This window comes from Oryx dammah, unplaced genomic scaffold (genome assembly GCF_014754425.2).
Source record: "Oryx dammah isolate SB20612 unplaced genomic scaffold, SCBI_Odam_1.1 HiC_scaffold_1, whole genome shotgun sequence".
NCBI classification, from domain to species: Eukaryota; Metazoa; Chordata; class Mammalia; order Artiodactyla; family Bovidae; genus Oryx; species Oryx dammah.
In genome coordinates this window covers 93,283,528-93,309,554 of record NW_024070185.1, presented here as the reverse complement: position 1 = coordinate 93,309,554, position 26,027 = coordinate 93,283,528, and the positions used below count along the sequence as shown (strand labels likewise).

Below are 26,027 nucleotides of genomic sequence, written 5' to 3'. Positions count from 1 at the left end.
TTGCTGAGCCACTATCATGTACAAGGTATAGTAAGGCACTGCAATGAATACATACATGTGGAAAACAAAAAGAGTTCCTATATTCAAGAAGTTTACAATCCAGCAGAAGGGATGAAAGAAACATTGTGCCTGAGAATACAATCCAGGCCTCTTAGAGAAGTTCACAGTGATATGGAGGCTCACGTTTAGAGACAATGTGCAGCTGGGTCCCTATTTGGTGTCAACACAACACATATAGATACTGTATTATCCCACCTGATGATGTTCCTGAAAGGAGCATTAAAACACAGCAGATTGATAACATTTCACAAATAAAGAATCATGCCAAAACCTCAAATAAGGAAAAAAAAAAATGATGACCTGCTCTTTGGCACAAAACCTGCTCCTCAATGCTCCACTGAACACTACAAGTCCCTAAAGCTGAACTTAAGGGCATGTGACAGCTGTTGATTGGTTATAGGAAACCACAGGGGCAAAAAAAAAAAAACGCACCCCTTAGGGTGCATGACATGCGTCTTGTCTGTAGAACACAGCATGAAGCAAACAGTGGCTGCAAGAGGAAAAAACAAGGAAAATATGTGACAGCATTCTGAAAAGTAAGATGTGGAGCTAGTCAAATGCAAGACCTGTTAAGTAGAGTTTGGGTCCAGCATCCATCCCTTCCAAATTTAATTGATTATAAACACGGTACAAGCCATCCATAAACTATCCAATACTTTCCTGTCTCTAAGGCATTTGATGTCCAAAAGAGGATGCACAGTAAACCAATTCTTCAGAGAAAGGCAACAGCAAAGATACCATTTTTGTCAAAATAATATTTAAGTAAATAAATATTAGACCAACAGCACCCAACTAGATTCCTCCCTCTCTCCTGAAACCTCTAACCAGCTGAAAGGTATTGCGTGATTCCACACCTTTATCTGTTAATATGAAAACTATAGACCTCTCCCTCCTAACACCACTATTTATAGTTTTTCTTTGTTATTCTAACTGAACAGTAAGGTTTAACTAACTAAGCCAATCAGCCTATGATCCTAATAGGAAAAGGAAAAAGAAAAACACGAGTAAGCAAACACCCAAAAAAGAAATGGACAAATAGGATGGAGACTTAATAAAACATAGATGTCCTCCATTCATCTGCAATTCCAGTCATTTTCTGACAGATCTCAGATTTTCAGAACAAGTATGCAGGTTATTTAAAACTGAGTTATATATAGTCATTTAGCAGTAGCAAAACACTTCTGGCATTATCACAGATGCTAGATCTCTGAAGGAATTTTTTTTCCCAAAACTAGCGTTTTTCTTCACCAAGAACCGAGGAGCCTTTATTTCTAAAAACAAGAGCCCTTGTCTCCCCCGCAAAACAAACAAGTCAAAGACCATAGTTAAATTCTACACTAATGAAACTGTGAGATTACATCCCAGGCATTGTCAGAGCCTATTTTTCATACACCACCACCAGACAGTTTGGTGCAGTATTCCTGATTGCTTTTTATCGTATTTGTAAATACACTCACTAATCCACTAAATTAGGTAATGTACAAACAGGTCCTCTCAGTTATTAGCGGATAGCAGTCAAGTCCTATTACATCTGATCCCTATACAGTTGTCTAAAACATTTCTATCCAGGTTAAGGGCTCCGATCGGCGAGAGGCAGGTTAGCGAAATTTGGATGGGGGCAGGGTAGACGCTGGGAGAAATCTCTGCATCTCAGCCCTCAGCGACAACACTCAGCCAGTGTGCCCACAGGAAAACTAAATTCGGCACCTCTTCCTCCTGTTACACTGGCAACAAAGAGGGAGTTTCCGTAACGCTCCCGTCACCCTCCAGGTGCCCAATCTCCTTCCCAGCGCAGTCCCCGCGCTCCCGCAGGGGCCTCGGTGTGCGAAGAGGCCTGGGTGTCTGAGGTCAAGGCACAAAGGGGGGATGGGATGGGTGGCGAGCCGCTGGAATCTGGGAAACCGGATCGTAGGAGGGCTCCGGGATCCGCTTAAACGCTTGAACCTGGACCGGGGGCAGCCGGCAGGAGAAAAGGGACAGAATCTCCAATTAGAGCAGAAACTGTAATAAGGTGGGAGATGGGGCGAACAGCCCAAGCTGGAGCTACTCCTCCAGCGAGCACAGAGGATAGTCTGTGGATGTGGAGCGGGCGGACTCCAAGGAGGTGGGAAGCGAGGAGGCAGGCCCGGAAGACGAAGGAAGCGGGGGTGCCACCTGGGGCAGAGAGCAGGCGTCCTTCTTGCCTCTACCTGCGGGCTGGCGGGACGCGCCGCTCAGGTGTGACTAGGCGGCGGCGGCCAGGTCTGCAAGAGGCGCCCCGGGGGCCGCGCTGAGGCGCCTGCCAGTCGGCTGCCCTGGGAGCCAGCGCGGGGGCAACGGCGGGACAGGGGGAGGTGCGGGTGGGGGACGTCTCTGGAGTGCACGGTGGGCTGAAGGGAAGCTCGCGGGTCGTGGAAGGCGGCGGGAGACCGCCGCGCGGCGCGGGGGAGGCATCCGGGTGGGCGGCCGGGAGGCGGGAGCCCCTCACCTGCGCGGCTGAGGAGGCGGAGCTGCAGCAGCCCATGGCGGGGCCGGAGGAGCCCGGAGGCGGCGCCGGGCGCGCAGCTACGCCCCGGAGCCCCTCGGCATGCGAGCCGGCGGGCGCCCTGGGAGGGCGCGGCCTGGCCCCGCACGACTCGGCGGCGGCGGCGGCGGCGGCTCGGGCGGCGGCGGGTACTCAGCAGGCGGCGCGGCTCAGGGAGGGCGCCGACCACATCCCCCGGCGGCGGCGGCAGCGGCGGCGGCTGTGGCTGCGCGGTTCCTGCTCCGCTCCTGCTACTGCAGCTGCTCCCCAGCGGAAAGGGGCGGGCGGCGGCGGCGGCGGCGCCTCCCCCTGTCCCCCGCCTCCCGCCTCCCGCGCCCAGTCCCTCTCCCGCTCCCTCTCCCGGGCCGCCGCCTCCTCAGCGCCGCGCGCGTCTCCCATCAGACTCCCCGCCCCCAGTGCAGCGCCGCGCGGGCGGTCGGGCGGCTGCGGCCAAAACTAGGCCGGGCCCTTCGGCGCGCGTCGGGGCCTGCGCGGTACCGAGCCCATTTAGCTGTGGCACCGAGGCAGAGCGCTACCTCTGCGCGAGAGGGCGCCTGAGGCTGGGGCACACGAAGGCTGGGCAGGCTCGCAGCCGAAATGGGGTCGGGTTGTTTCCGGACGCGGGAAGCACCGGTGAGTTTTGCGGAGCTGTTTTTCTGTATCCCTATCGGGCTTGCAACCCGAGGACCTTAGTGGTTTCTTACCTCTCAGGTGACTGATTTTTATCCAGAGAAAAGCGTACGCAGTAACCCCGTGGAGAAGTACTATGTGACAGAAGACAAGGAAAAACAAGCATCTGTTGCTACTCGCCCCATTTTGTTGATGTGGAAACTAAGCCTTGAAGGCACCAGGAGATTGATGGAAAGCACCCAAGGTCGAAGTTGTTATAAAGGGACGAAAATAAGGGAAAGGCAAAAAATTCTCCAGGTCTCTCAATTCAGAAACATATTGGATCTGAACGAAACTTTACACAGAATAGTCCACACACACACACACAAATGAGTATTAAACCATCATATTAAAACATATGTATACCGCAGGCATACTAAGTTCCAGTAATTTACAAGCACTGGGAAAAAGAGGTGAACAAAAGTGCCGAAGTTCCTGCTCTCTTAAAATTCCTTGTTGTTCCGTGAATACGCTAGGCAGTATCAGTAAGTTAAGAGTAAGTGCTGTCACCATCTTCAAGAACTACAACCCCAAGAGGCTGAGAAAGTGTGATATGAGAACAGTTAAAATGTGGCAGGAATAAAACTACAGATCATGCTTAACATTAAGAGAACCACTTACGAGGCACTGTTTAAAACTTTTTCATGTTTCCTTTCATCCTGTCAAAGAATGTCTTAAAGACAGAATCAGTTAGGGGAAAAAAAAAAAAAAAGCTTATTTGCAAAGGTCCAAAGGAGACTAGAAGGCCTGACTGCCAAATGAAAGACAGCAAGTTTTAAAGATTACTCAAAAGCTAAGGGGGGCGGAAATAGTACAGAAGTAAGCTGACATCAGGTGCATTGAAAGGGAATCTAAGCAAAGGAAAGTCAAGATGGGAACCTAGGTACCACCAAAGGAAAGGCCAAAGAGGAATTCCCAGTTGGTGTGTTTCAATTCTCTAGGTCTGTTACCAGGGATGAATCATTTCTCTAAGCCTGTTTCTCCTGCTCTGTGAAAAACAGGTGATAAGGATGACCAGGAAGAGCTGTTGTCAAGACTAAACACTATATGAAAGCACTCAGTAGAACAGTAGGGGCTTCCAGGTGGCGCTAGTGGTAAAAAACCCACCTGCAATGCGGGAGACCTGGGTTCCATCCCTGCATCAGGAAGATCCCCTGGGGAAGGGAACAGCAACCCGGTCCAGTATTCTTCCCTGGAGAATTGCATGGACAGAGGAGCCTGGTGAGCTACAGTCCAGGGGGTAGCAAAGAGTTGGACACGACTGAGCGACTAATATGTCATTTTCAGTAGGACAGTAAGGACTCAGTAAGTACTCCTTGAGATTAATTCTTCCTCTGCATTCTCCCTATATTCTCTTCCAATTTGATCAGAGGGTCAACCATACCACTGGGCTGTGAATCCTAAGGTGTTAGCATTAAACAGAAGTGAAAAAAAAGTAATACTTCAATGCCTCTGGTCCCAATTCTGACTGTGAACTCCACAATTAGATTGTAAACTCCCTGAAAACATGCTATAGCATTTTCTTCTTTCTAGATTTAAGGGTCTAGATCTGATAGATAGAGTGCCTGAGGAACTATGGAATGAGGTTTGTGACATTGTACAGGAGACAGGGATCAAGACCATCCCCATGGAAAAGAAATGCAAAAAAGCAAAATGGCTGTCTGAGGAGGCCTTACAAATAGCTGTGAAAAAAAGAGAGGTGAAAAGCAAAGGAGAAAAGGAAAGATATAAGCATCTGAATGCAGAGTTCCAAAGAATAGCAAGAAGAGATAAGAAAGCCTTCTTCAGCGATCAATGCAAAGAAATAGAGGAAAACAACAGAATGGGAAAGACTAGAGATCTCTTCAAGAAAATTAGAGATACCAAGGGAACATTTCATGCAAAGATGGGCTCGATATAGGACAGAAATGGTCTGGACCTAACAGAAGCAGAAGATATTAAGAAGAGGTGGCAAGAATACACGGAAGAACTGTACAAAAAAGATCTTCACGACCCAGATAATCATGATGATGTGATCACTCATCTAGAGCCAGACATCTTGGAAAGTGAAGTCAAGTGGGCCTTAGAAAGCATCACTATGAACAAAACTAGTGGAAGTGATGGAATTCCAGTTGAGCTATTTAAAATCCTGAAAGATGATGCTGTGAAAGTGCTGCACTCAATATGCCAGCAAATTTGGAAAACTCAGCAGTGGCCACAGGACTGGAAAAGGTCAGTTTTCATTCCAATTCCAAAGAAAGGCAATGCCAAAGAATGCTCAAACTACTGCACAATTGCACTCATCTCACATGCTAGTAAAGTAATGCTCAAAATTCTCCAAGCCAGCCTTCAGCAATACATGAACCATGAACTCCCTGATGTTCAAGCTGGTTTTAGAAAAGGCAGAGGAACCAGAGATCAAATTGCCAACATCTGCTGGATCATGGAAAAAGCAAGAGAGTTCCATAAAAACATCTATTTCTGCTTTATTGACTATGCCAAAGCCTTTGACTGTGTGGATCACAATAAACTGTGGAAAATTCTGAAAGAGATGGGAATACCAGACCACCTAACCTGCCTCTTGAGAAATCTGTATGCAGGTCAGGAAGCAACAGTTAGAACTGGACATGGAACAACAGACTGGTTCCAAATAGGAAAAGGAGTAAGTCAAGGCTGTATATTGTCACCCTGCTTATTTAACTTATATGCAGAGTACATCATGAGAAACGCTGGACTGGAAGAAACACAAGCTGGAATCAAGATTGCCGGGAGAAATATCAATAACCTCAGTTATGCAGATGACACCACCCTGATGGCAGAAAGTGAACAGGAGCTAAAAAGCCTCTTGAAAGTGAAAGAGGAGAGTGAAAAAGTTGGCTTAAAGCTCAACATGCAGAAAACGAAGATCATGGCATCTGGTCCCATCACTTCATGGGAAATAGATGGGGAAACAGTAGAAACAGTGTCACACTTTATTTTTTTGAGCTCCAAAATCACTGCAGATGGTGACTGCAGCCATGAAATTAAAAGACACTTACTCCTTGGAAGAAAAGTTATGACCAACCTAGATAGCATATACAAAAGCAGAGACATTACTTTGCCGACTAAGGTCCGTCTAGTCAAGGCTATGGTTTTTCCTGTGGACATGTATGGATGTGAGTGTTGGACCGTGAAGAAGGCTGAGTGCTGAAGAATTGATGTGTTTGAACTGTGGTGTTGGAGAAGACTCTTGAGAGTCCCTTGGACTGCAAGGAGATCCAACCAGTCCATTCTGAAGGAGATCAACCCTGGGATTTCTTTGGAAGGAATGATGCGAAAGCTGAAGCTCCAGTACTTTGGACACCTCATGCAAAGAGTTGACTCATTGGAAAAGACCCTGATGCTGGGAGGGATTGGGGGCAGGAGGAGAAGGGGACGACTGAGGATGAGATGTCTGGATGGCATCACGGACTCGATGGATGTGAGTCTGAGTGAACTCCGGGAGTTTTGGTGATGGACAGGGAGGCCTGGCGTGCTGCGATTCATGGGGTCACAAAGAGTCAGACACAACTAAGCGACTGAACTGAACTGCACTGATCTTTCTCAGCTCTCAATTGTTTGTCAATTATTCAGTGCAACCAGGAATTTAAAAAAACCTTCCCTTGAGATTTTCCCTCAAAGCATCAAAGTACATCTTGTTTTTTAACTGAGGAAGGAGGCTGAAAGTAAAATTACAGTCTTAAACAAGAAGCCATCTGTCTTACTTCTTTATAATCAAGGAAAGGGGAGTTTGTTTCTCTTAGCAGTATCAATATGGGAGCATTTCTCTCAGATTATAAAAATCTTTTTGGCTACTGTAGTTATTCTATGCAATAGCTAGTGCTTATTTTGTAATTAGAACTGCAGAAGCTGATAAATACATAACAGACTCTGGCAGTGCTTCAGGGAAAAAAAAGTTCATTTCATTTTTTTTGGAGGTGCCTTTCCTAGACAAGGATGATGGGTGAATATAATTGAAAGGGAGCACATTCCTCTGTACTTGGGCAGATCAGAATTCAGATCAGAATTTCAGTTTTCCTTTTAAGGGTTAATGGAACTAAGAGTTCTAAGGTTCTGCTAGATGCTTTGTAAATATGCTAATTATGTATATATGTACCATATATGCATATGAATGTGATGTTTTTAAGTTATACCTTGTCATTAGCATGAGAGATACAGCTCCCCAATTGATATTCTGTACCTTCGAAGAATGAGTCTCTTTTCCTCATGCCCAAAGAAGCTTCATAAAAGGAATGATTTAGAAGGGGGCAAATTACTGTTCCTTTTCATCTGCTCTCATAAGCAAGCTCACACAGCATTCAATGAAACTAAACTACATCAAATTCAGAAATTGTGAAAGGATCACTCTAGCTGGTGATTGGGGTACTGATCGTATCACCATGAGATGTCATTGAGGCAAACCACTTGGGAAGGACTCAGGTTTTCTCTTTTGAGAAAAAGAGGAGTTTAAAAAAAATTATGTAAGAACAGCATCTACACTAACCAGAATAAAATTATAAGGTCTATCAGTCTTGCTGCTGCAGGGTAAAATCGGATCACCAGCTGAGCCAGCCAGAAATGCTTCCCAGTGGTCTAGTATTGCGTAATTGGCCGTGTGAATTTCAGTGTTTCCAGCTTCAAATGGAGGGCTTGGTGCTGGTCACTCACCTAGGGAAAACATGGAACTAATGATCTTTCTGGATATTAATAAAGCCCAACTCATTGTTCACATGATTTCAGATGTGGGGGGCTAAAAGAAATTCAGATGCATATATATGTGTGTATGTCTGTAACTGCTCAGAGGAATCCTTTATTAAAAATTTTTTAATTTGTGGTATTTGGTGCTTTGGCTGTGTTATTTACATTTTAGCACACACTGTGTTCACAGTCACATCCCACCAAGAGCACGTTTCCCTCAGCAGAGCCCTCGCTTCCAGATCTGTCTCACAACCTCCTCCTCGAAGCTATTCCCATGTCACCCCTGGGAAATGCTCCAAAAGTGAAAACTAATTGTAACCAAAAGGGCTGTAACTGTTCACTCATTACCAGAGAGGCAAGATCAGGTCTCTATTTGGAAAGATTGAAATGTATCCCAGCCTCCTAGTTAAACCCTGAAGTTAGAAACCCAGGAAAAGAGCTTCCCTGAACTCAGGTATGTGACAGAAAAAGAAAACATTGTTCCCAGTCAGCTCCTGGAGAGAATCATTATTCCTTAGCTTTGCAACTTTGCTCCTGCCCACACTTGTAAGCTGATGTTTCACCAGCCTTAATTAAAAACTCTGGCTTTTATTTATTTTCACTGAGATTTCCATTACAAGATCAAACAACATTTAAGTTCTCTAAAAAGACTTGCTGTGAACTTGTGTTCATAGCAGTGTGGCACTTCCCTATTACTTTTCTGAAAGTCATTTTTAAAAAATCTGTAGATATTCATTTATCCAATTTGTTTTATTGAGTCTCTCTTATGAACTAAGTACATTTGATTAAGTATCTTGTATGCCTGGCGTGCTGCAGTCCATGGGGTCACAAAGAGTAGAACACAACTTAGCAACTGAACAAAAACAACAAAAATGCTAACTTGAGTTCCAGGGATTTGATCTGTTTCTAACATAAAACTAGTGTTGGTTTTTTTAATATGTCAGTTCAGTTCAGTTCAGTTCAGTTCAGTCTCTCAGTCGTGTCCAACTCTTTGCAATCCCATGAATTGCTGCACGCCAGGCCTCCCTGTCCATCACTAACTCCTGAGTTCACTCAAACTCGCGTCCATCAAGTCGGTGATGCCATCCAGCCATCTCATCCTCAGTCGTCCCCTTCTCCTCCTGCCCCCAATCCCTCCCAGCATCAGAGTCTTTTCTAATGAGTTAACTCTTCGCATGAGGTGGCCAAAGTACTGGAGTTTCAGCTTTAGCATCATTCCTTCCAAAGAACACCCAGGACTGCTCTCCTTTAGAATGGACTAGTTGGATCTCCTTGCAGTCCAAGGGACTCTCAAGAGTCTTCTCCAACACCACAGTTCAAAAGCATCAATTCTTTGGTGCTCAGCTTTCTTCACAGTTCAACTCTCACATCCATACATGACCACAGGAAAAACCATAGCCTTAAAGTAGACGGAACTTTGTTGGCAAAGTAATGTCTTTGCTTTTAATGTGCTTTCTAGGTTGGTCATAACTTTCTTCCAAGGAGTACGCGTCTTTTCATCTTAATATATAATCTTATTTATTTATTTTTGGCTGTGTTGGGTCTTCACTGCTGCGTGGCCTTTTTCTCTAGTTGTGGAAGGTGGGGGGTATTCCCTAGTTGTGGTGCACGGGCTTTTCATTGAGATGGCTTCTCTTGTTGTGGAGCACAGGCTCTGGACCACAGGCTCAATAGTTGTGGTTGCTCCGAGACATGGGTACCCTGCACTGGTTGGTGGACTCTTCATCACTGAACTGCCCCTGGAGCCCAGTGTTGGCTTTTATTTTGGGGTGGTGGGTGAGGAAGAAGGGGAAGGAAGGCAGGATTATGAGTATTCATTTGAGAAGGAAAGAGGCAATTTGTAAAATAGGGAAATCCATTTATTTCATAATGTAGTTCTTGAGCCATTATAATGATCAGATACTAGCTAGATGCCAAAGATTCAAAGATGAATGAAGGACATTGCTTGCCCTTAAGTCATTTATATTTTAGTGAAGTGGAAAGACATTAAAGCCAAGATTTTGAGTATGTTATGTTTAAATGTAATGAGAACAATGAGTCCATGTGCTGTATAAACTCAGAAGCACAGAGATAAATTTATTTTGCTTCCTAAAAAAATTATTACATTACAATTCTTCCCCTGTACCCCCTTTTATTATTAACTCCACTAGACATGTTCCCACTGTGTACTGAAAGCCTAGAAAACAGCTTGGTACCCAAGAATGTGTCATAAACATCTCTTCAATGAATGAATGAATGAATTTTTTCAGTATGAGTTCCTGGAAATTTAGATTTGTAAATTAAATGCTTAGAATATCTCAAAGAAAAGGTTATCTGAAATATTAAACAATCATTTTTTTAATTTTTTGGCTTTTTCTCTTATGAAACAACAGAATAAAAACTATTTACTTATATAAAACTGTAAGTATGAAAGTGTTTTTCTTTGGAAGACACCATGGCTAGCTAGCTAGCTAAATTGTTTCAGTCATGTCTTACTCTTTGCGATCCCATGGACTAGAGCCCTCCAGGCTCCTCTATCCATGGGAATCTCCAGGCAAGAATACTGGAGTGGGTTGCCATGCCCTCCTCCGGGATCTTCCTGACCCAGGAATCAAAACCGAGTCTCCTAAGTCTCCTGTGTTTACAGGAGGGTTCTTTACCACTAGCGCCGTCTGGGAAGTCCAGAAGGCACCATAGCCTTAGTAAAAGAGATCAACTACATAACCCTTTTAAAACTCCTTGATACAAAATGTTTCATAAATAAATGCAACCAACAAATAGATTAGTAGTACTTGCAAAGTGATTTGTGAAAGTTCTCCTGCTATGATCTGAATGTCTCCCAAAGTTCATGTGTTGAAATCCTAATGCCAAAGATGACAGTTTTAGGAGATATGGGCCTTTGGGATGTGCTTAAGTCAGGAGGATGGAGCCCTCACAAATGAAATTAATGTTCTGTAAAAGATATTCCAGAAAGTTCCCTAACCCTTCCACTATGTAAGGACACAAAAAATTGTGATATGCAACCCAGAAGAGTACCTTCACCAAAACCTTGATGTGCTGACATCTAGATTTTGTACTTGCAAACTCCACAGCTGTGAGAAACAAATTTCTGTTTCTCACAGAAATCGCTTATAAGCGATCCCAGTGTATGGTATTTTGTTATAGCAGCCTGTATCCATAATACTAAAAAAACTCCTACTTAAAAAAAAAAAAAAAAAAACAGAAAAATGGGCAAAGGGCATAGCAGACAAAATCCACAGTGAAAGAAATACAGGGACTAATAAAATGTGAAATGCTGCTCAACTTCACTAATAATAAAACTGTAAGTTAAAAAAATTAGGAGCTATTATTCCTCACCTAAAACGCCAGCAAAGATTTAAAAGCTTGGTAATATCCAGTGTCAGGGAAAGTCACAATCCTCTCATATACTATTGATAGGAATATAGGTAACTCTTTCTGAAGAGGAATTTAAGAATTTATACCAAAGTTTAAAAAGAGTGCATTTTTATTTTAACCTCAGCAATTCTTCTCCCAGGAATGTATGTAACAGCAGTAGAGTCTTGTTTTTAATAAGGAAAATTTTGGGAAAACCTACATTTCTGTAAGTCTTCCCTGGTGGCTCAGCTGGTAAAGAGTCTGCCTGCAATGCGGGAGACTTGTGTTCAATCCCTGGGTTGGGAAGAATCCCCTTGAGAAGGAAATGGCAACGCACTCCAGTATTCTTGCCTGGAGAATTCCATGGAGAGAGGAGCCTGGTGGGCTACAGTCCATGGGGTCTGTAAAGAGAATATTGATTAAGCAATTGGGTAAATAATAGGAAATACTATACAGCTATTAAAAAGTATGAGATAGATTAGTATTTACTGACAGAAAGATAACTAAAATAAACCATCAACTGAAAAAGCAATTTATAAAACAGTATTGTGATGGAATTCTATATATGTGAAGTGTGTTTGTGTGTGTGTGTGTGTTTGCAGAAGAGGTTGTGAGGAATATGTATCACTCTGTTAAGCAGTTACCTTTGGAGAGGGGATGGCGGTAAACTAGAGTGAAATAGAGCAAGACAGAAGGGAGAGAGTTTCTTGATTATTGATTCCTGTGTTGTTTGTAGTTTTGACAAAAGCAAGTATTGTTTTTTTAAAGTATATTAAAATATTTTAATAAAATAATTGCAAGAGGACAGGGTCCTCCCAAATGACCTATCAATGTTGGAGAAACAGATCACTATTAAGCAATGTTTATAAAATGTATTAAGCTGGTCCTTGAACGGCAGTTACGTTCAAGGTCACAAAAGGACTTAAGCAAAAGTGCAGGTTTAGAATTGAGTAAGATCTGGGAATTCCCTGGCAGTCCAATGGTTAGGACTCCAAGTTCTCCCTGCCAAGGCCCCAGGTTGGATCTCTGGTCAGGGAACTAAAATCCCACAAGCCTCATGGCATGGCCACACACAAAACAAAATGAGTAAGATTTGTTGGCTGTTCTTATTATCCATTAATGTATCACATCAAGAGGTTTTTTAGCTCCTCTTCACTTTCTGCCATGAGGGTGGTGTCATCTGCCTATCTGAGGTTATTGATATTTCTCCCGGCAATCTTGATTCCAGCTTGTGTTTCTTCCAGTGCAGCGTTTCTCGTGATGTACTCTGCATATAAGTTAAATAAGCAGGGTGACAATATATAGCCTTGACGCACTCCTTTTCCTATTTGGAACCAGTCTGTTGTTCCAAGTCCAGTTCTAACTGTTGCTTCCTTACCTGCATACAGATTTCTCAAGATGAAAATGAAAGAGGAGAGCGAAAAAGTTGGCTTAAACCTCAACATTCAGAAAACGAAGATCATGGCATCCAGTCCCATCACTTCATGGGAAATAGATGGGGAAACAGTAGAAACAGTGTCACACTTTATTTTTTTGAGCTCCAAAATCACTGCAGATGGTGACTGCAGCCATGAAATTAAAAGACGCTTACTCCTTGGAAGAAAAGTTATGACCAACCTCGATAGCATATACAAAAGCAGAGACATTACTTTGCCGACTAAGGTCCGTCTAGTCAAGGCTATGGTTTTTTCCTGTGGTCATGTATGGATGTGAGAGTCGGACTGTGAAGAAGGCTGAGTGCCGAAGAATTGATGTGTTTGAACTGTGGTGTTGGAGAAGACTCTTGAGAGTCCCTTGGACTGCAAGGAGATCCAACTAGTCCATTCTGAAGGAGATCAACCCTGGGATTTCTTTGGAAGGAATGATGCTGAAGCTGAAACTCCAGTACTTTGGCCACCTCATGCGAAGAGTTGACTCATTGGAAAAGACTCTGATACTGGGAGGGATTGGGGGCAGGAGGAGAAGGGGACGACAGAGGATGAGATGGCTGGATGGCATCACTGACTCGATGGACGTGAGTCTGAGTGAACTCCAGGAGATGGTGATGAACAGGGAGGCCTGGCGTGCTGCGATTCATGGGGTCGCAAAGAGTTGGACATGACTGAGCGACTGAACTGAACTGAACTGAATGTATCACAAACCAAACTAAAACTTGGTGATTTAAAACAGCAACAACTATTCATGATCACCTCTCATAGTTCTGGGGACTCAGTAAGCTCGGCTAGGCAATTCTCACAGAAGGACAAACAGACAGTGGATGGGTCAGGAGTCATTTCAAAGTCTTCTCCCTCGCATGTCTAATGTACTTGAGGCTGGCTATTGGCTGTTGGCCAGAACTTACTGCATGACCCAGGTTTCCTTGCAGCATGTGGCTGGTTTCCAAGAGTGAGCATCCCAAGAGGACCAGGCTGACACTGCATTATCTTTTATAACCTAGCTTCAGACAGCAGTTAGCATGACTTTTGCTGTAGTCATAGGCCCATCCAGATTCAAGGGAAGAAACCGTAGATATGACCACCATCCCACCTTCAACTGAAATATCAAAGTCACATTGTGAGAGGAGTGTGCAGGATGGGAGGTATTGTCGTGAGCTCTCCAATTTGCTATATACAGTTCCCAACACACTCTCAAGTTTTTCTGACAGGAGCCAGCTTCTCCCATCTGCATTATCCAATAGCATCCATAAGCCCTGGAGTTTGTACCTCTTACAGGCAAAAGGAGCAGGGAATTTGGAACAAATAGGTAGTAAAAGGAGCTTTTCACTTTAAAAAGATCACTGTGATGATATCCTACAAGGAGGTCTAGAGGAAGGAGAGATTAAATAATAAAAACAGTAGGTGCTGAAGCTCTTGCCCCTACTCATCAACTCCCCTGCTCAATTCAGCAAAATGATGCCTAAGTATGATTGACAGGGGTCCTCCATATTCTTAGCAAAGCATTCAGTCTTCAGGATGCTCTCAATGAGTCTCAGTTCTTACAGAACCAGATATTCCTATGCCTGGCAGGAAATTACTGGACCATGGGAAGTAATTGAACTTTGTGAGAATACCAAGGTACCACTTCGGGGATACTGATATTTCTCCCACTGAGCAAAGAACATAGACTACCTGGGAATGAAGCCTGACATGACCACCAACTTGCTCACTTCCCAAGCATTCCAATAGTTTGTCTTCTAGTGTGGCGCTGCAGAGCAAAATGAAGGGGAAGGGGAGGAGGGAGGCAGTGAGGTCTGGCTGGACTAGCAACTGGAAGCTTAGCTACAGTCATTCCCAGCTTCCCTCAAGTCCTGTTAAGAGATTTGTTTCAGGCTATGAAAATTGTAGCATCAGACTGGTTTTTAAAGTTTTCTTTTTCCCCAACTATTATTATTTTATTGGAAAAACTGTCAAAATCCACCTGTTCTTTTTCTCAGAGCTCCTTTCTTCCTTTCTCATTGGCATTAGACAGAGTCATTTCCCCTAATACTATGTAATTTAGAAGAGGCTGTGTCAATTGCATAAAATATTTCTAATCTCCATAATTAAGATGCTGCTGGTCTGACAGCTTTGCTCTCTTACTCCCCCTCAGCTAGTTGCAAGGATGTAGAAAGACATTTAAAGGGAGTCCTAAAGCAAAAATGACATGCTGTTCCCCTCCTGAAGGGCCGTCTCACAACTATCCCATTCTCCCCAGGCTCCCTCCTGAAGAGTTTCATTTAATACTTCTTCATAAGTAGAAAAGAGAGACTCTGCCAAGGTCCTCCAGACTGTCTCTCCATTCCCAGAAAATGTATGCTGTGTGCTCAGTTTGACTCCAGAGAAAATCCACATTGCACCTCCTCAAGACCTGCTCCTGAAGCCAACGTCTTAGCACAGTATTTGACAACAGAATGCATGTGTACATGTTAAGTTGCTTCAGTTGTGTCTGACTCTTTGTGACTCTATGGACTGTAGCCCACCAGGTTCCTCTGTCCATGGAATTCTCCAGGCAAGAATACTGGAGTGGGTTGCCATGTCCTCCTCCAGGGAATCTTCCTGACCCAGGGATCAAACCCATGTCTCTTATATCACCTGCACTGGCAGGAATGTTCTCTACCACTAGTGCCACCTGGGAAGCCCTTGACAACAGAATAATCACTAATTACTTTGGGTCAGACAATTTAAGACCAAATTCCAAAATCAGAGAGAAATTTAGATGTGAGAAATAACAGGAAACTTTGAAGATCACGCAGTCTATTTTCCTCTACTTCTGGAAAAAACAGAAGACAGTGATTCACCCAGATTGCCACACATTCCATGTTTCCTTCTGCCCCTTGCTAGTTTGACAATGTTTTCAGGTGTAGCCTATAAAAGTCTCATATCATCCGCACAATATTTCTATTAAGTCAAAATCACTATCACTATTTTAGAGTTTAGGAACATGAGGTATGAAAAAGTAGTCTCAATAGACTGGGTTATGCTGCTATAATAAATTTACCCTCAAATCTAAGTAATTTCATAGAATAGGGTTTATTTCTCCTTCATGGTCTGGACGGCACAACAGTTGGTCTGGATGGAGAGAGATGAGTAGTAATGTCTATTCCATACTGTCATTCAGGTCCCTATGTTTATGAAGGCTCCATGATATTATAACTGCAACCTGTGCAACTTGAAGTCTTCCAGTCTCTCAGAGATAAGAAAGAATTGGTTAATTACCTGTGGATGTTTCACTGCTTCTGCCAGAAATGGCATACAGTACTTTGGGTGCATTTCATTCAGTTCAGTTCAGTTCAGTTCAGTCTCTCAGTCGTGTCCGACTCTTTGCGACCCCATGAATCGCAGCACGCCAAGCCTCCCTGTTCATCACCAACTCTCGGAGTTCACCCAGACTCGTGTCCATCGAGTCAGTGATGCCATCCAGCCATCTCACCCTCAGTCGTCCCCTTCTCCTCCTGCCCCCAATCCCTCCCAGCATCAGAGTCTTTTCCAATAAGTCAACTCTTCACATGAGGTGGCCAAAGTACTGGAGTTTCAGCTTTTGCATCATTCCTTCCAAAGAAATCCCAGGGCTGATCTCCTTTAGAATGGACTAGTTGGATCTCCTTGCAGTCCAAGGGACTCTCAAGAGTCTTCTCCAACACCACAGTTCAAAAGCATCAATTCTTCGGCGCTCAGCCTTCTTCACAGTCCAACTCTCACATCCATACATGACTACTGGAAAAACCAGAGCCTTGACTAGACAGACCTTAGTCGGCAAAGTAATGTCTCTGCATTTCATTAACTAGCACTAATTATACATCTCACATGAGGGTAAGAGGGAGGAACTGCAAGAGAAGAGGAATATTTGGTAAGCATGACTGTCACTGCTTTATAAGGTAATGATTTGTCCACCATCCCACAGCTATTAGGTGGCAGGATTGTCATCAAGATCTAAGCTGACTCCAGAAGCTATGTTCTTTCCCACTGTATTTTCTTTTACATCACTTCATAATGCCATTTCGCGGACAGAAGTGGCTATTTTGTAGGAAACCTCTGTAGCATAGTGGAAAGATGCCTGGACTTAGATAGGTGGACTTGCATAAGCATTTTGCCACTTCCTAGTTTTGAGGTCTTGGGCAAGTCCCTTAGTCTCTCTGCTAAGAGCAGTTTTACTATCTCCAAAGTAGAAGTGAATAAAACCCATTAATCATTGTTACAGGCATGAGAACCTCCATGACCTGTAACATGCTCTCAACGAGTGGTTTTCCTGTCCCTCTTTCTGTTATGCAAGTGCTTTCCTAGGATGTAAGTCCTTCTATAGTAAGAGCTTTGGGTAATAGTTGTAGTTGAAATTTTGCCAAGGAAAGACTCCAGTAACCTGATCTAAAACATTTCCAGCATTAAAGTTCTGATTCTATTACCAGTCTTTTTCCTGACATCAGCAATTTCCTTCATGTGTTGCCAAGCACAACTCATTCATGACTTCAGGTAAAAGGAAAGGATAATGTCACAGTAAAATTAAAAGTTGTGGCTTGAGAGCAGTTTCACATTTAAAAACAGTGGAAATGTTGGAGCCTCTCTAGGAAGCAAATGTCAAAGTGTATTAATGTAGAGTGAGCACCAATGCCTTCAGGTATTAACCTATTGAGAAAGCCCATTTGGTCATCATTGTAGTTTCTCCTAAACTCTGAAAATTGGTCTTTTATATTCTTTTAATGTTATTTAGAAAAAAGAATTAAACGTCTATTAAAGCAGCCAGGTATTAGAAAAAATGTCTTTTTAGAAATCTACTGGGCCATTTTCTCTTGGGAAAGGAAAGTATAATGTTTCTTAGGGAAAGGTGCATTGACTCTTTCAGGCCCCTGGGTGATTGTTTAGGTGAGTATTGGTAGAGATAATTGATAACTTTTGGTTGCAAGGCTCATGCCAAAAGTAATGAACTTCCCAAAGAAAGTTTCTTTCTCAAAAGGAGCCTGAAGCATAACAACTCTTATTTCTTACTTTCCCTTTCTTGTTAGCAACTCAAACATCCTGACATGCTGGTGGCAATCTTGAGCTCTGGAGTCAAGACAAATGTGGATTTGATAACCAGCTCAGCAAATTACTAGCTGTGGGGCTTTGTGCAAGTCACACACGCTTTCTGAGAGCCCCTGTCCTTATCTATGACATTGCATTGTGATTATTAAATGAAGGAAATCTAACTTTGCAAGGTGACAGTGGTGTACTGGCATGATTGACACCTGCGACAGATCATTTTTAATTCACTCCTGTAGATGCAAAAATTATTATCAGTGATAATCATTTTTCTTAATTTCCTCTAGTTTCAAAACAATTAACAGTTAAAAAAATAAACGTAGTTAAAATGTATGTTTTGTATGAACTAATATAACACTTAGTAGACCAGGTATTACACTTTGTGGTTCACCATTTTTAAGTTTTTAATTAAAAAATCAAATTGTCATGTAGAATCATTGTTTTGTTTCCAGTTTTGTTTCTTTGTCTTTAGAGACAGCGTGCTATCCTTGTTTATTCATATTTACAGTTTAAATGTAGGGATATGTTGTACTACAGGGCTTGGAGATATGAACGGTGCCTTAAGTGAGCCTGAACAAACAACTCCCATCTATTATGAACTTACTGTCAAAGCAAATTCATGAATCTGTGTCCACATGTGTCAGGGTGGCCTATGTAATTGGGCGTTCTCTGGGTTAACTTCTGGATTAACTTCCATGTAGAATACAGTGTGTATTAAGAGGTAATTTGAAGTTTACATACACACACACAGACACATACACATATTATATAATAAATATCATGTACTCATATTATGGGGCTTCTCAGGTGTCACTGGTGGTAAAGAACCCACCTTCCAATGCAGGAGACGTAAGAGACATAGGTTCGATCTCTGAGTCAGGAAGATCCCCTGGAAGAGGGCCTGGCAACCCACTTCAGTGTTCTTACCTGAAGAATCCCATGGACAGAGGAGCCTGGAGGGCTATGGTCCATAGTGTTGTCAAGAGTCGGACACAACTGAAGCAACTTAGCATGCACGCACACATATTATATTACATATACATATGTACATATTAATATTATATGATATGTATATGTATTATTACAACTCAGCAGTTTGGAAGATAGACCAAAGATGCTGTAGTGAAAAGCATTTTATCATTAACATTGTTCAAAACTGTGAGCACATCATGATAATAAAAAGCAGACAAACTAGACTTGAGTGGTTTTTAAAATTCTCTCCAGATAATGCATGCTCTATTGTCGCACCCGGGTCAGCCACACCCCTTGTCCCTCCTTTGGCAGACCACTGCGAGTTCCTGGCATATACTTAGCATGCAAGTCTTCTAAAACCAGAAAGATTTCTAAGGTCTTACTTTTGTGCTGCAGAGAAAGAAAAACAAAGACATGAAAATATAACTTAAAGATGTAGCATTATCTTTTTGTAAAGAGTAATGTTTTTCTGTAAAAACAGTAATAGATGCTTTTTAATTTAGAAATATACGAAAGTATTGTTTTAAGAACTCAAAAAGCAACAAGAGCCCCTGTAGTCACGTTATCCAACAACAATAATAGCAATCATTAATTGATCCCAGGAGCTGTACATTCATTGCATTATTTTAATCCTTACTGTGAATTTAGGCAGTACCTTCATTTTTAACTTTTTTTGTTGTCTTTTCAAGTCTTTCTATTTCTTATTTTCTTTTACAGAAGCAATAATTGAGACCTAAAGAAGTTATATAAGGAGACCAAGGTTATAAGCTCAAGCTCATTATTAGCAAAACTGGGATTCAATACAGATGTTTGACTAAAAGCCCAATCTCTTAACAACTCTGCTATTTTATACCTTTTTAACCTTTCTTCTAGAGATTCATTCTAGGAAATAAAACTGTTTTCAAAGGTTTATGAGTGAGAACATTTTTAGAGTGATAGCTGTAAAAACACATATTTATGTAGATAGGAGAAAGATGAGAAGGAAGAAAAAATAAATCACCAGTGGTTAATTCCCCATTACTGAACTATTGGTGTTCATTCTATTGTACATATATTTCCATATTTCCTGAAATTTCTATAATAAAAAAGTGTAACCTACAAAAACTTGGAAAAAATGTGCTGGTAAATTTTTGGTGAATCTTCAACTCATCAATCACTGAATCCTGATCTTTCACATCAAAGTTTGATTAAAATGTTCTGTACAGCTCACACTTTCCAGCAACGTCTGGACTAGGTTGGAATTAAATGTCACTTTGTTGTCTTCTCTCATATCTCCTTTAACCCTCAGCTGTGAGTGGCTTTTCTTCTACCAATTCTTTATTGCTCCTAACCTTCCCAGAGAGATGGCATTCATTTACTACTTTGACTGCTTTTTAAAAAGACACCTAATTCCTTTCTCTCATTAGGAAATTAAAGAAAGAAATATTCACACAACTTAACTTTCTCCAAACAGATGGAATATTTTTTTTTTGCCATCTTTTAAAATTTTTTCCTCATGGCTAAGCTTTCTCTAGAAATTTTGGACATGGTTAGCAGTTTTCATTACAAGCATAAGCTTCCTGGATATCCAGGCATAATTTGTTAGCTGTGGGACCTTATCATGTTTTTTCACTTTGGACTCATTTTTCTCATATATAAAATGAAGACACATATATGTTTAAGTGAATCACTTTGCTGTATGACAGAAACTAACACAACATTGTAAATCAACTATATTCCAATATAAATTAATTTGAAAAAAATTGAAGACACAGAAGTCACTGAGCTCCAAAATCCCTGCCTAGTCTGAACCCTTAAGGAAAAACAGACCAAATAATACATAATAAATATTCAGCTCTCTGAATGGTGCCTGAACAAGGGGCTTAGAGTATAGAAACCGAAGGTAGTATTGAGGAGAGGGTGCTTTCAGATTTTGTCTTGGAATTCTGTGGCTTCTGTATAGAAGTGCCCAGATGTGGATTTCTTTTTTGTTTATCCTGCTTAAGAATGGCTGAAATTTTTGAACCGTTGTGGATTCTGGTTTTACTGGTTTCGGAAAAATCTCTGCCATTTTATATTCAATTTATTACCTCTAGGGGCAGAATTATATGAACTCTGGGGACTGCTTTAAAATGCACCAACAAGGAATTCCCTGGCGGTCCAGTGGTTAGGATTCCATGCTTTCACTTGCCCAGCAGCAGAGTGCCTGGGGTCAATCCCCGGTCAAGTTACTAAGATCCTGCAAGCCAAGAAAAGTCTCCAAAAAAAAAAAAAATCACCAAGAAAGAACATTAAGAAAAAGAAAAATGGGAAAATAAAGGAATGTGGTAAAATCTTGATTATCCGGATGATGGACATACTGGATTTATAGTGCTATTCCCTTTATTATTTCAAATATGTTTAAACAATTTTATAATAATAGCAAAGAGATATAAGAGGCACATCAGCTTCTTGATATGAAGAAGGAAACATAGTGTCTCCTCCTTCTGGAGCTTAAATGGAGGTGCACATCAGAGCTTTCATTTCTATCCTCCCTGTGTCTTAGTACTCATATTTTTATTTTCCATGTAACATTCTAAGTAATTTCTTCTGGCTTATTTTTAGTTCATTTATCCTGTATTCAATTATATTTCATCTGTTTGTTGCTGTTCAGTCACTAAGTTGTGTCCGAGTCTTTGGCACCCCATAGACTCTAGTCTGCCAGGCTCCTCTCTCCTTTGGGTTCTCCTGGCAAGAATACTGGAGTGTGTTGCCATTTCCTTCTCCAAAGAATCTTTCTGGACCAGGAGCCGAACCTGCATCTCTGGCATTGGCAGGCATATTCTTTACCACTGAGCCACCAGTGAAGCCCCTTTAATCTGTTACTGAGTACTTAATTTTTGTTATTGCAGTTTTCATTTATAGATACTATTTTTGTTTCTTTTTCAAATGTATTAGATGACTTTTTATAGTTTCCTGTTCCTTATTTTTTTCTCTCCAATCAGCAGTGAGCTTTCTCCAGGATTTTTTTTTTAATACTTATACTCCAGCTAGAAAAACAACAGCAACAACAATATAGTATGCATAATTGTTTTATAACCTAGGTCTCATAATTCATATATAAGAAATCTGTGAAGTCTTTTTATGTTGTCTGTTGGTTCTGTGGTTTTAAAAGGTTCTGGCTCATGATGCCTTTTTTTTGTTTGTTTGATCGTTTTGAGGGGCGGGGAGCTTGCTGTGTGGCTTGTGGGATCTTAGTTTACCTATCAGGAATTAAACCTGGGCCCTCAGCAGTGAAAGCATGGAGTTCTAACCACTGGACCATCAGGGAATTCCCTGCTTGATTATTTTTGATTGTTGCTGCTCATATATTCCAAAAATTATAAGTAGGATCCTTTGTGATCTAGAATGCAGGTGTTTTCCTTTAGGGGAGAATATACACTTGATTCTGCCAGGTTCTCTAGGCACTGACAATTTGGGACTACTTCAATTCTTTTTCAGATTCTTTCCCTATATAGGTCATTGCAAAATATTGAGTAGAGTTCCCTATGCTATACAGTCGGTCCTTGTTGTTTATTTTATATATAGTAGTATATGTGTGATACTCTCAAATTCCTAATTTATCCCTCCCCTTCTTCCCTAATTTAATTTAAAATGGTCCCAAATGGTTGTCAGTAACTGTGAGCACCCAGCAGAATCAAATGTATATTCTTCCTAGAGGAAAACACCTCTATATATATCTATCTATATATACACACATATATATATACACACACGTACATATATGTGTGTGTGTGTGTGTGTGTGCATACTTAGCTGCTCAGTCATGTCTGACTCCTCGTGAACCCATGTACTGTAGCCTGCCAGGCTCCTCTGGCCATGGGGATTCTCCAGGCAAGAATATTGGAGTGGGTTACCATGCCATCCTCCAGAGGATCTTCCCAACCGGGATGGAACCCAGGTCTCATGTGTTGCAAGAGAATTCTTTACCGTCTGAGCCACCAGGGAAGCCCATGAATAATAAGATGGGCAGCCTATCCCTTCTCTAGGGGATCTTTCTGACTCAGGAATTGAAGCAGGGGCTCCTGCATTGCAGGAGGATTCTTTACCAGCTGAGCTACCAAGGAAGCCACACACACACACACACACACACACACACACACAAAACAATCAATGTGCTGTACATCTGAAACTAACACAACATTGTAAATCATGGTGGCTCAGTGGTAAAAATGCGCCTGCCGATATAAGAGACACAGATTAGATTCCTGATTCAGGAAGATCCCACTTGCCTCAGAGCCTCTGAAGCTGGGCACCACAGCTATTGAGCCTGTGCCCTACAGCCCAGGCTCCACAACAAAAGAAACCACCACCGTAAGATGCCCCAGACACAACTAGAGAAAGCCTTCACAGCAACGAAGACCTAGAGCAATCAAAAATACATAAATAAAAATTTTAAAAAATTAATGAAAAATGAAATGAATTTCAAAATTTGCAGCTTTTTGGACTCACCAAATTCAATGAGGTGAATGTGGGCTGCAAATCTGAGTGTAGCTTGTCATGATTCTTCTGTCTTTCCCTCTCTGACCTGGGCCACAGCGGCAACATAATTTTCTTGCAGCTCCCAAAGTAGGGGAGGGGTGTAACCCATTTTCTTTGAGATGAAGAGGTTTCTCAGTAGAGTTTATCTTGGACAGGAGCTGGGCTTTGATTTCCCTCCACCTACCATCAGCACTTTGGGGGAAAAAAGCAGCCTCAGTGCTTTCTCTTACTTTCCAGGAAAAAGATGAATAGTAAAAACTCCTCTGAGGTCCAGTTTCTTTATGTGTAGGATGGGGTTAAAAATGCTTCACGCACAGAGTTGTAAGTGATAAACAGAATTTTAAAATGTCTTTTGTAAATTGTATCAGGAAGAGGAGATTTTCTAGCTAGTCCAAGAATTAAATTGACATGAGACAGAATAACAGAAGAAAATCAAGCAAAAGTTTATCAAATTTGCCAAGAGTTGCTTAAGTCCAAAAAACTTGCTGCACAAATATTTTCTCCTACTATTCTAATTTTAGAAAAGAGAAAAAGATTCTTGCCATTCTCACTTCCAACAAATCCCTCAGGCAGAGATCTAGGAGACTAATACAGCTAAGATTTCTCATCTTCTGCTGGCTTTTGTCAGTTTTCTCAGGATTTCTTAGCAGTAGCAGTCTTAAGGTGAATAGGATCCAGTGAAATTGAATGCTGCTGGGTACACAAACTCTGGGAAAGCATATATTCCCTCTTTACCCTCTAAATTCTTTTGACTGGCAATTAAAATGACATAAGGCAGATTGTTGCTGTTGTTCAGTCACTAAGTTGAGTCCAACTCTTTGTGATGCTGGACTGCAGCACTCCAGGCTTCCCTGTCCTTCACCATCTCCCAGAGTTTGCTCAAACTCATGTCCATTGAGTCAGTGATGTAAAGCAAATTAACAAGAGAAAATCAAACTTATTATATACATATGGGGAATTCACATCACATGAATTCCAAAGACTGTAAGGCAATATTAGGTATGTAAGTCATTCTGGACTGTGGAGAATGAGGTAGGGGTCGTCCCTTTCCTTACTTCGAAGAGAAGCAAGGTAATTCACAGGAAGATGAAAATAACATTTGATAAACAAATGTTTGCTTGGCTGTCACAGAGGCAACAGGACACAGAGAAATCTTTGATCAAAAAGGCCTTGCTAGGTCCCTCCCTGTGTACCACACCTAGTTCATACTTTATTATATTTACTTGTTGTGATAGTTCCTTCTAGGAATAGATCTTGTGTGTTAAATTCTTTTAAGCAGTTAGGGAGAAGTTCAAAGGTTCTTCTTGAGTCCTTGGGGCCTTGCTTGATTTTATCTCTGCATGCCAATGGCGTATCTTGGGGCAGCCTGCCCTGTGTACCATCAACTGTAAGTCACAATATAAACTTACTCTGGAACCCTAGGCCCTCAAGTTTTGGGGAACCTTCTCAAGTTCCATTCATTACTTTGTAGATAAGTGCATTTTGCTATATGAGTCCCCATATTTCATAAGATTTTCAAAGGATTCATTGACTTCCAAAACATATTTTAAAAAGCAATTGGAAGTGGAAATTATTATGAGACATTTAACAAGTACAGAAAGAGGACAGCAGATCTGGCTAGTGTTGCTAGATGTTGCTGAATTTTTCAAAGCCCTGCCAATGATCAAAATAATGATTATTTGCTTAATAAAACCATATTTTCCTGTTCTCTTCTAAATGATAGTTCCACTGTGTGTGAAGTTCAAGGGTATGAGGGAAACAACATGGCTATATTCAAAATTGGTCCAAGTTCAAGTTTAGCATCTGGTAGGAAGAGCATTTTGTTCCTTTCATAATTTATCCCTTGCAGTTTTCCACTCATGGCTGCCTAGACTCATTAGAGCTGGCTGGATTTGTCCAGATCAGATCACTTACCTCTTTAATTCATATTTAAGGACACCAAGGAAATGACAGAGATAAATTTACGAAGATTCTAGAGGATTTGTGCTCCAATATTCCATAGACTTTATGCTAACTAAAATGCTTCTTTCCTCAAAAAAGAAACCAAAACAAACAAAAAAACCTCAGAGTCTGAGATTTTCTCCTCTTCCTCTAGACCACTGCCAGTGCTCTCCTTCAAGGCCCTGGTCAAATGTCCTCTCTTTGGTGATGTTTTGCTACTTCAGGTGAGATGAGCTGTCTGAGTGCTGCAGGAAAGAAAGTGGAGTGGCAGAGGATGGTCATGTTTGAGGTCTCAGGCAAGTCCCTGTGACAGCCACAGAGTGGGTTCTTGACATTGCATAGGCAAGAATTCAAAAGTGAGCCACAGTAAAGTGAAACAGCTTTATTCAGGGAGAAGCATATTCCATAGACAGAATGTGAGCCATCTAGGAAGACAATAGTAGAAATCCCTATCCCTTCATCAAAGTAGTTGGAATAATCCTCCCACTCATTCAGTTCAGTCGCTCAGTCCTGTCTGACTCTTTGTGACCCTGTGGACTGCAGCATGCCAAGCTTCCCTGTCCATCACCAACTCCCAGAGTTTACTCAAACTCATGTCCATCATGTCAGTAATGTATCCAAACATCTCAAACTCTGTCGTCCCCTTCTCTTCACGCCTTCAATCTTTCCCAGCATCAGAGTCTTTTCCAAGGAGTCAGTTCTTCGCATCACATAGCCAAAATACTGGAGTTTCAACTTTAGTATCAGTCCTTCCAATGAATATTCAGGACTGTTTTCCTTTAGGATTGACTGGTTGGATTTCCTTGCAGACCAAGGGACTCTCAAGAGTCTTCTCCAACACCACAGTTCAAAAGCATCAATTC

General features: G+C 41.8%; 1 protein-coding gene across 3 annotated transcripts in view; it reads right to left on the bottom strand.

Annotated features, from left to right (window-relative positions):
- Positions 1-2,850, bottom strand: part of SLC44A1 (solute carrier family 44 member 1) — a 217,127-nt gene extending 214,277 nt beyond the window's left edge. Inside the window, exon 1 of one of the 3 annotated variants that reach the window (XM_040241010.1) lies at positions 2,528-2,850. In XM_040241010.1, the coding sequence (XP_040096944.1) occupies positions 2,528-2,563 (36 nt within the window). In that variant the 5' untranslated portion in view covers positions 2,564-2,850. The remainder of the gene's footprint in view (positions 1-2,527) is intronic. The other 2 variants (XM_040241025.1, XM_040241018.1) reach the window with 2 other exon arrangements.
- Between the last annotated feature and the right edge of the window lie 23,177 nt (positions 2,851-26,027).